Source organism: Elephas maximus, chromosome 14 (genome assembly GCF_024166365.1).
Source record: "Elephas maximus indicus isolate mEleMax1 chromosome 14, mEleMax1 primary haplotype, whole genome shotgun sequence".
Lineage (NCBI taxonomy): Eukaryota > Metazoa > Chordata > Mammalia > Proboscidea > Elephantidae > Elephas > Elephas maximus.
This window is the reverse complement of record NC_064832.1, coordinates 33,925,725-33,937,153: the sequence shown is the minus strand read 5'-3', so window position 1 is coordinate 33,937,153 and position 11,429 is coordinate 33,925,725. Positions and strand designations below refer to the sequence as shown.

Below are 11,429 nucleotides of genomic sequence, written 5' to 3'. Positions count from 1 at the left end.
AATGTCCTCTTGGGGAAGGTGGAAAACATTGGAGTACGGGTACACCAAAAGTGGAGGCTCTTGTAGAGCTTGCACTTTGGGTCTAGACTCCAAGGGCTGAACCACGGTAAGGATGGTGACCCGGAAGTGCCCATACATAAACTGCTGCCCAGACTCAGGTAATTTGGATGGCCCAGATCTCAGTTCCTAAAACTATATTTAGGTGTCCTCGGTTTGACAGTGACCCCAGGAACTTACAAGAAGCAAACAAAACTTGGCCTGCCCTAAATTAATCTAGTAATTTGCATTTATTCTAAAAAGGAAATGTTATATTAGCACAGTAAATCAACCATCAGCACCACTTGCCATACACAGAAAGTAACTATAACATTAAATATAAAACAATTGAAACAAAAAAGGCTCCCCCTGTGTACCACTTTGGCAAACACCTCCCAAATACCCCATAAGGTTTTGCTAAGGTCTAGACCTGCACTGTTCAAAATGGTAGCCACTAGGCACACAGTTACTTTAATTAGTGTTAAACAAAATTTTAAAAACTCAGTCCCTTAGTTGCGCTAACCACGTTCACGTGCTCAAAAGCCCTTCGCGGCTATGGCTATTTTATTGGACAGAACAGATATAAAACATGTCCATCACCAAAAACAGTTGTTAGACAGTGCTGTTCTATACTCCCTCTCTAGCCTTCCCATCCTCCCCCCGCCCCCAACGCTGAAGCCACACCAGTCCTTCAGTTTTTGGAATGCGCTCTTTTCCTAGTTCAAGCTTTTACATGTTCCAGTTCCTCTGAAATGCTCTTCCTCACTCTTTGCCCTGCTAGTTACTTTTCATTTTTTAGATCTCATCATATACAGAAGACTTTCCCTGACCATCAATCTAAAACAGCACCCCACTACCAACCTGCACTCTACTATTCTTCATCTCAGCCCTCTGGCTTTTTCTTTCATTGCAATTATTACAATTTACAAGTATTTTATTCATGTGTGTGTTTATTTCCCATCTTTGCAGAGCTACTTCAACTGTGTTTGTCACAACCAAAAGAGCTTTAGTTTGGAAAAGAATGTGACTAAGTTATTCAAAACGACAAGGCCCACAAAGATGCACACCAAGGCAACACAGAACTATTATACTACATAAATATAGAATCAGCTTCCCTTGCCCATTAGTTTCACCATTTTCAAAATACTTTAAGTGGAAAGATGAACAAAACTAATGAAAAAAGGAAGTTTATATAGTTTAATGGTAATAAAGTCCAAGTACAATTTAAATAACAGCATTTAGCTATGAAAAATACATAAAACAGAATACTCCTTCAAAGCAGGTGAAATAAAGTTGAATTAGACCTTTTTAAATAACAAGCTGAGGCTCAGCCAGCAACTCTTCCGAGGTTTACAAGCACCATGAACAATTCAGATACTCTATACCTTAATCTTTACAAACCTGGACAGTCAGGAATAATGCTGAACATGCTTCTGATGCCACAAATGTTCAAGTTAATACGGATGTCATAAAACCTGTGTGTTGCAGTGATGGGCTAGGATGGGGAAGACCACCTTTATTGACTGATCAAAGTAAAGGGAAGTGACAAGTCTGACTTTTTCAATATATTAAGTTACTACTTGGGTATACTTAACAAATCTTAAGGAAACCTACAAATCCAGCTCTTCTAAGTTAGTACAACACTTCTTTACTAAATAGTAAGGAAAGCTGCCAAAAAAAGAAAAAATCAAAACAGCTGAATCAATTATCTAATTATAATGGTTAACTCTCATGTTTTTGGATTGCAGACATTTTCTTGCCCCTTCCCTATTCCAACAACTCCATATTACCAGTCGCTGGAGTACAGCTGTGCAATTATGGCAAATGGACAAACCTGATCCACCAGCTAGGAGAAAGAAGAGCTGTAACTACTAGCAAATAAGTTATGGACTGGAAGAAGATGTTTTCAGGAACACTGGTTTAGTTGAGACTTTAATTATCGTCCAAGAGTTTTTATGAAAAATTTGGTAGAAAGATTTGCTTTAGAAGAACTGTATAGTTAAGTGGTAATACTGAGAATGGTTGAATAAAAAAAAAAAAATTATGAGACTTAACAGTACATTCTCACTGGGAACACAAAGCCCTGCATACTGTGACCAAGCAAAGAGTAGTCGTAAAAATTTCTTTCAAAATATAACAAAAAGATATTCAAAACTAAAAAGACATCAGAGTTAACTACAGGCAGAATGAACTCCAAAATTTTCATTCCATAACTAACTTGTGAAATTTTCCTAGTTTATGGGCAAAAAAGGAAGGTCACATTCTACAATTCTGGGAACCAGGATTACAAGTTTTAGGACTTTAAATCTTTATGCTACAGCGAGCAATATTATCCACTAGAATCAGGAAGCAGTTTCCTAAGAGGTCATTAAAGAATTTTGTCTTTTATTTTTTCTTCATTCAAAACATTTAGTAAAGGTAAACCAGGAAACGGACATCAGGAAAATTTGATTCCTTTTTTTTTGTTGTTTGCTCTTTCGGCAATTTTCTTACACATGCTTTCAAAGTCATTCTAAAATAAGACCATTTCCTTTGCTGGTTAAGTATCTTCCACAAATTAACTGTACCGTGAATGTCTGTTGAAATGAACAGAAACTTTATGCCAGTGACATTACGCCTACCCGTAGAAAAAAGTAAACAAGGCTACTGAGACAAATAACATAAGATTACGGTTTTAACAAAAACCTGTGAGAGGTACTGATCAAATTATAATTTTGATTGGTTTCCTTTATTTTTATTATTATTGCCTGCCCACAAAATCTGTAGTGTGGAGTCAATTTCAAACCCTTGTTAAGAGTCCATTTCATGAGTTAAATATGTACATATAGATCAAAGCTGGGATACTGCAATTTTTAAAAAGCAAATCTGTTTTACATATTACAGGCTGGAAGCAGTTTAATGTAATCAAACATTTTTATGGTGAAGAAGATTAAAATAGGCTTTTACATATTTAACAGCTATGATATAATACACTTCATATCAAAGACTATAGCTCTGAAAAATGATGGGATTTTAAAGCTCAGATTAAATAGGAAAGTCCAGTACAAATTTAAATACAATACTTAGAAAGAGAGCTATATAATTTTAACTAGGAAAATGTGTTTGTTTCAAGTATTACCGAACTACAGCTGAAGCACATCCTCACTCCCACCACGTTATTTACAGCGGTCCAGAGTGACAGAGCAGTAAGACATTTAAAGCATGAAATGTACTGCTGACGACAAATGTTTCAGAACATCAGGAATAGGGTTATTGAAGAGCCAGTAAATCTAGAACAAGGAAAGGGAAGGTGCATTTATTAAAAAAAAAAAAAAAAAGTAGACAGTCTCTGATACAAAAAAATTATAATCCAAATACACCCAATATACACTGTAACGATACACATTAAAATAAAAAAAGACGCAATAAGTAATTTTTTATAACCTTTCAAAGGGACAAAAAGCATTTTGGTTCCCTCCCTGCTGCTGGACATGGCCCACAGCACCTGCTAGGCCAGCATTCCATGTCCTGCACACTGCGTGCGGTCCGGCACAGAGCGTGCGTGCGGCCGCTTCTGTACGGGCGATTCAGAACATCAATCAGTGGCTCCATTTCACAGAGAATACTTGTAGGCTGGAAGAGCAGTGACAACCATTTTCAAAATCTTCTGTTTTAACAAGAGGTGCAGAACTACTAAATCTAGGTGCTTTCACATTATTTTGTATGAGTATCAAGTACTTGTAAAAATTAATGTAAAATCTTAAGTTAGCCAAAACTAGTTCTTCTCCACTTTTTAGCATGGCTGATAAATCTCTTCTGCCTTTGTCACTAATGATGCTTGTCAAACCAAAGAGCTCTGAAACAGAATATGCACTGCGGAAGGAAGACAGTACCAAAATGTCATACTAAGTTTCCGTCTTAAGACACACACACTTCCTGTTGGATACTGGACTGTGAAAGTTTATTATCTTCAGTCTTTTCATGTCCTGGGCCATGGCAAGTAGTCTTCCGTTTAAATAGCCTCAGACTCAATCGTAATAATTCATTGTCTACCACTGGAGCATTTGTGTAAGCTTGTTTCATAGTGCCCTATTTGGAGAAAACAAACAGAAGATGTACATTTATCAGTCCACAGTGGGAAAGACAGGCAGGTTAATCTCTAACAAAAATATCGTGTTATACCAGTGATATTAAGCCACCTTTAGAGAAAAGGAAACAAGGCTACCAAGACAAGTAATGTAAGATTACAGTTTTAACAAAAACCTGTGACAAGAAATGATCAAATCATAATTTGATTGGTTTCCTTTATTTTTATTATTGTCTACTCACAAATTCATGGAGTTAGAACACTTAATTTTGGAAATGGATATTAAATTAGCTTTACCAGGTTTAAAACCAAAATAATCTCAGAAAAGAAAGCTTTCGAGGACACTTATTCTAACTGCTTTCATGAAAAAGGAATCCTCTAAACAAGCCCTGATGGATAACCCCTCAGTTTTTACTTCATCATTTTTAATGACAAAACAAACACACCGCATATTCTACTGTTGAATGGTACTATTTCTTCATGTGTTGAAATAAAATCTCTTTTCTGGAGCTACACTCTAATTCAATCTTTTCTTTTACATTACAACCTTTCAATTCTCTAAAGAGAAACCCCAAGACGTCCTTCCTCATAGTTTTTTCTTTTGTAAGCTAAACATTCCAAAATACAGACTCTAGAAGTGAACAAATATTCTAGGAGACAGCTGATCAATGCAGTATACTAAGGAACTACTTCCTCCTTTGTACTAAAAATTGTCGCTCTATTATTGTAGCTTAAAGCTACATTAGTGTTTTTTGGCAGTTCTTGTCATAAAATTTTGTTAAATGTTTTCCAGCAATGTGCATAATGAAATAAGGGTAATGTATTAATACTCCAACATTCTATTTGTCTTATTTTCCAGGATTCTCAAAAATAAATGATCCATGATCACATCTGCATTCTTAATAAAAAATATTCTACTTTCCTATGTACAGATTCATCCAACCCCCACCACAATCAGGATAGAGCAGTTTCACGTACCTCCCCCCACCCAAGCCACCCCACAAAAAGAAAAACTCTCTCTGCTGCCCCTTTGCACCCACACCTTCTCCTGAACTCTAATTTGTGGCAACCACTGACATATTCTCTGTTGCTACAGTTCTGCCTTTTCCAGAATGTCTTATTAATGGAATTATATGTATATACAACCTTAAGACAAGCTTTTCACTTAGCACAATGCCTCTGAGGCTCATCCACAGTGAGTGTACAGATCTGTTACTTTCACTGATAATTAGTAATCTATTGTAGGGATGTGCCAGTTTGTGAAAAACATGGGGGCTGTTTCCAGTTTTTGGAGATTATGAACAGAATTGCTATGAGCATTTGTGTATAGGCTGTCATATGAATGTCACTTTCCTAAGGTAAATATTTAGGGATGGAATTGCTAGGTCATAAACTATACATTTAACTTTGTAAGAAATGACCAAACTGTTTTTCAAAGTGGCTCTACTATTTTGCATCCTCACCAGTAACAAACGACAGTTCTAGCTGCTCTGCATCCTCATCAACACTTGATATTGTCAATTCTTTTCATTGTTTGTGTCTTAGCTATTGTAATAAAAAAAAAAATTTTTTTTTTTTGCAGTTAGGTAAAAATACCTCATTGTGGTTTTAATTTGCATTTCCCTAATGGCTAATCATGTTAAAAATCTTTTCACGTGTGTATTAACAGTCCATACGTCTCTTGGTGAAATGTCTCTCGAAGTCTTTTGCTTGTTTCCTTTTGATAAGTTTTGAGAGTTCATCACTTCATTCCAAGTGTTGAAGCTCAATTACCTCAAAGTAAAAACTTTAACTTAAAAAACAAACAAACTTTCACCACCACTCCCAAAACAGTCAAATTTGTGTGGGTCTATTTCTGGACACTATTCTGTCCACTGATCTAAATATGTATTCCTTTACCAATGCCATGCTATCTTGAAACTGTAGCTTTATATAAGTTTTAAAATCGAGCAGTTGTGTCCTCCAACTTCATTCTTTTTAAAAATTGTTTTTGCTATTCTAATTCCTTTGACTTTCCAGGTAAATTTTGGAATTAGGTTTTTTTATATCTATATAGGAAACCCTGGTGGCGTAGTGCTTAAGAGCTACAGCTGTTAACCAAAAGGGCAGCAGTTTGAATCCACCAAGCGCTCCTTGGGAACCCTATGGGTAGTTCTACTCTGTCCTATAGGGTCACTATGATATCTATATTAATTACTGTTGGGATCTATTACAGATAGAATTACATTATAAGTGTAGATCAATATGGAAAGAATTATAGTCTTAACTGTATTGGGTCTTCAATCCCATGAACACAGTATGTCTCTCAATTTATTCAGGTCTTTTTTTTTTTTCATCAGTATTTTATAGTTTTTGACATACAGATCCTGCACGTTTTGTCAGATTTATACCGAAGTGTCTTCACATTTTTAAAGCTATTGTAAAGGGTATTTCATAATTGTTTTATAAACTGTGGTTCCCAGATTTCATTGCTAGTATATATAAATGCAAGTAATTTTTGTATGTTAACCCTGTGGCATTGCTAAACTCACTTATTAGTTCCAGGAGCTATGGTGTATGTTTTTTGTCAACTCCTTGAAATTTTTAGACAATCAAGTTGTCTGCAAATAAAGACAGTTTTATTTCTTTCTTGCCAATCTTTTATTTCTATTTCTTGCCTTATTGAACTGGCTAGAATTTCCAGTATGATGCTGAATAGGGGTAGCGTGCACGGACATCCTTGCTTTGTTTCTGATCTCAGGGGGAAAGCATTCAAACTTTCACCGTTATGTACAATGTTAGCTGTAGGGAGTTTTGCAGATGCCCTTTATAAATAATTCTAGTTTGAAAATTATTACTACAAAGGAATGTTGTATCACATCTATTGATATCATCACGTGTTTTTTCTTCTTTGGTCTGTTAATACAGCAAATTACATCATTTAGTTTTCAAATATCGAACCAGCCTTTTTTTTCAATCCTAGGATAAACCACACTTCATTGTGCTGTATTATTCTTTTTATTCATTGCTGGATTTGATTTCCTGATATTTTGTTGAGGATTTTTAAGGCCATGTTCAGGAGAATTGGTCTGCAGTGTTCTTTTCTTGTGATGTCTTTTGCCTGGTTTTGGCAACAGAGTAATGCTAGTCTCATAAAATGAGTTCGGAAAGTATTCCTTCCTCTCAGATTTTCTAGAAGAAATTGTGTAAAACTGTTGCCATTTCTTCTTTAAATGTTTGGTAGATATTGCCAGTGAAACTATTTGAGACTGGAAATTTCTTTTTCAGAAGGTTTTAAACTACAAATTCAATTTTTAAAAAATAGATATATGAGTCTATTTGGGTTTTACCTATTATTTCTTGAGTAAGTTTTGGTAGTTTGGGGCTTTATAGAAATTATCTATTTCATCTTGATTGTCCTATCAATATGAATAATGTTGTTCATAGTATTCCCTTATTATTTTTTTAGGGTCTGTGGTATCTGTAGTGGTCTGATATTCTCTTTCATTCCAATATTGGTAAGTTGTGTTTTATTTTTTTTGTTTCTCAGTTTAGCTAATAGTGTATCAATTTTATTCACCTTTTAAAGAGCCAATTTTCAGTTTCATTGACTTTCTCTAATATTTTTCTACTTCCAATTTCACTGATTTCTGCTACTATTTCCTTCTTTCTGTTTGCTAAGGGTTTTGTAGATTCTTTTAATGTCATAATACTAAAATGAGATTTAAACTCATTTAAAGCAGCTAAGTAGTCTCTTAGTAACCTTCACTTATCTTGCCTTATGGAGCCCTGGTGGTGGAGTGGTTAAGCACTTGGCTGCTAACCAAGAGGTCTGCAGTTTAAATCCACCAGCTGCTCTTTGGAAACCCTATGGGGCAGTTCTACTCTGTTCTATCTGGTCACTATGATTCGGAATCCACTCAATGGCAATGGGTTTTATCTTGCTTTATAATAAGTACTGTATTTTTATGCAAATAATACCCACTTCCTACATTTGTTTGCCAACAGTTCCCTCCGTGAGGTAAGCATGCTATCTAATTTGTATTTTGCAGCAACATGAAAAAAAAATGGCATAATGGGACTTATAAAAATACCTCGTAAGGGGAGGGAGCAGTTGTCAAACAAATGTAGAAGGTGTGCATTATTTGTGTAAACATACAGTAGTATAATTTATATACTTTAAAAATCATTCTCCTAAAGAGAGAAGGTAATGCCAGTATAGGTGTTCAGTGGTTTTCTACTTTCTGTCATCTGATGTGTCTGCCACTTGTTGCAATGAATGGTCCTCTTTTCTTTTATAGTCATATATAATTTCAAGGATTTTGGGTTTCTTTTAGCATTTTTAATGAGGCTTTCTAGCATATGAAATTAATTTTCTTTAGTTGTGTCTCTTCCTTTCAGTTTTTGTGTTATTTTTAACATGAGTAATCAGAAAGCTCACAATGTTTTCTTTAAACAGTTCATTTATTAAAGATATTTACAATGTGCCAGGTGCTGTGTTAGTGGTCTACGCTCTGTACCGAAGGATTACATAGTTCTAAACAATAGTTCTCAATGGGGAATTTGCAGGGCTGTTTTTGGCTGTCATAATTTTTGAGAGGGCTCTACAGCATACTGAAGGCAGGAACCATGGAACATTACAGAATAATGTTTTATGAAAAAAAAAAAAAAGGGCAGGATTCTGATGAGATTGCAAATAATACAATATTTCTCAACTGGGGTTCTTACCTGAACCACAGAACTCAGAAAATGATTTGAGTGGCTATTTTTCAATTTAATACCAAGGATGGTAGTAATTAATACCATTCTAAACTCACAGAAGAGAAGTTAATTCATTACCTACAATGGATGGTTATGGCATTAGGGTTTCATTCTCTGAAAGAAACTTCCAGTTGAGAAAGGTTGGAGAAGATATGGGCACCTAAGCAACAGAATAGAGAGAAGCATATACTGAAATGGGAGAAGCCCTGGTGGTGCAACAGTTAAGTGCTCAGACGCTAACTGAAAGGTCGGCATTTTGTACCCACCCAGAGGCTCCGTGGGAGAAGAGACCTGGTGGCTTGCTGCCATAAACATTACAGCCTAGGAAACCCTATGGGGCAGTTCTACTCTGTCATATGGGTCGCTATGAGTCAGGATCAATTCAACAGCACACAACAACAACAACAGCATATACTGAAACAGGAGTGCAAAGGAGAAAACTGTCAGAATTAATTTTGAGCCAGGCTTTTGTGCAGGAAAAATGTGGTGATTATACAGTTAAGACATGATTTTTTAAAAGTCTCCTGTTCCTTCTAACAGTTTCCATTTAATTCTCTGGAGATTAGTTCATCCGTTTCTTTTTCAGAAATTTAATTTTCTCCCTAAATCTAAACATGTTTCTTTAACGAAGTATCCTTTTCTTTAGCAATGCTATAAATGCAAAAATAGTCCCAGGTTTTCCAAATAAAAAGCTAATAAAAATGAAAACATCATCAAATTGTCAAATAAAGACGGCCCTGGGACACAAATTGAAACAAAGTAAAATAAGAAACAATTTTTAAAATTATTTTAAAGTAATATTCAAAGAGTAATCAATATGTATCATTTATTCAGTCAATATTCCTCTAGCTTTTTGGGACCAACTCTTTCCTGTCACACTGCCCACACCCCCTCCTCCCCGTCCCCAAATGAAAATCTCAGCTGCTCCACTTAAAAAGGCCTGAGAAGTTTTCAATTTCTCATTATCAGATCTTTCAATTCTGGATGCATTTCTATTTCTCTTACTTTTCAATTACCTTTATTCTTCTCAAGTAAATGTTAACATTACCACCACTATATTCATTTATTTTCCTCTCCTCCAACTTCACATTTTCTCAGAAACACTACTCCTATAAACCTCCTCCTCCTCTGTCTGGCAAATTTCTTCTTGATTTTCAATTTAACTGAATTTACAACATGCTTTCTTACCTAAACAAGCTTTTCACACATATTTCAGAGAAATAGGGTATTTTGAATTTTACACATCAAGTTTTGAATAACCAATAATTTTTCAAAACAAATATTCATTAATACTATTGAAGTAAAATGACAAGTATAATAAAAATCTTAAGACTTCTTTCTTTTATATATATAAAAGACTAGAAAACCAAACTCATAAAAACAGATAATAAAATCTTAGTCTCACTTTAAAGCAATTAAATGAAAAATAAACCATTCATACCACTGAATAAACATTTTATATTTCTTCCAAGGAAAAACAGTACCTTTTCATTTTTAACAAGTTGCTTACGAATTGCAGAATCCCGTCTGAAGCATAATGCTTTACAACATGGTCCAAGATTACTGAGAAGACTTGCTCTTTCTTCTTTCCGTAGTAATGCAGCCATGTTGAGAGCTCCCAATTCATTTTCAAAAAGGCTGTCTGCATCTTTCAATAAAAATGAATATGAATTAAGTTTTCCTAAGATAGGAAGCAAAGCATTACCAACTGCTTAGCTGAACATTCTACAAAGTCTATATTAAAGTTAGCAATATCGGAAGGCACCAAATTACCTGGGAAGGACCTTCAACATATAGTTGTTAGTATCAAATGAAATAAATATTCTGAGAGGCACTTTACATTTGCCAAAGATAGAAAAAAAGACTTGGAACAGAGAATTAGACAGTGATTACTGACTATGAGAAGAAAAGTTCGAGTTAAGAATGGGTGATATAAAATTCAGTATACTGCTTACTACCAATTCCTTCTTAAAGCTCTAGATTTTAGGACTTTATTGTATAGCAGGAATCAAATGTAATAATATTCAAAACTGTGACCTCTAAAAAATTCACTTAAGTCAGAAATATAATTAGATGTTCATAAGACAATCTGCACATTCTCTCCCAGCTGGGACAATGCATGGAATTAAACTCAGACTTAAGTTACAACATGCCAGGTAGACAGCAAACACTTAAACTTTATAAAAATTAAGATATTTGATAAAAATAAAGATATTGGGTTAAGAATAGAGAAAAAGGAAGTAAAAACAGAACAGATCCAGTCAGTAGTCCAAATAAGTAACAGAAAGAGGAGTGACTTCAAAGTTAGCATTTTAAGAGTTAGCAGAGTATCAAAGGTACCAGGCACTACATCTACTCAAACATGTTCAAAGAGGTCCTGTTAAAGCCCACAAAGGAAAGCAGTAAAAAACACTCAGGCAAAAACAAAGCAGATGCATCTGATTGAGAAATGAACAGAACTGGATTACATCATTTCAATTTTCTGAACTGCAAGGCATAACTAGTGAGATTAGATAATTAACAAGAAACTAATCTCATGTCATATACCTAGTCATCTGGTGTATGATGTAAGAAAAGTATATGCATA

At 34.9% G+C, this 11,429-nt stretch overlaps 1 protein-coding gene across 9 annotated transcripts in view; it reads right to left on the bottom strand.

Moving 5' to 3' along the window:
- Positions 1-724: 724 nt before the first annotated feature.
- The window catches only part of ZC3H13 (zinc finger CCCH-type containing 13), a 246,050-nt gene continuing 235,345 nt past the window's right edge, over positions 725-11,429 (bottom strand). For 8 of the 9 annotated variants that reach the window (XM_049853394.1, XM_049853395.1, XM_049853397.1 and 5 more), the window contains exons 18-19: positions 10,327-10,490; positions 728-4,104 (exon numbers count right to left, since the gene is read on the bottom strand). In XM_049853394.1, the coding sequence (XP_049709351.1) occupies positions 3,934-4,104; positions 10,327-10,490 (335 nt within the window). In that variant the 3' untranslated portion in view covers positions 728-3,933. Of the gene's footprint in view, positions 4,105-10,326; positions 10,491-11,429 lie in introns of all 9 variants that reach the window. The other variant, XM_049853401.1, reaches the window with a different exon arrangement.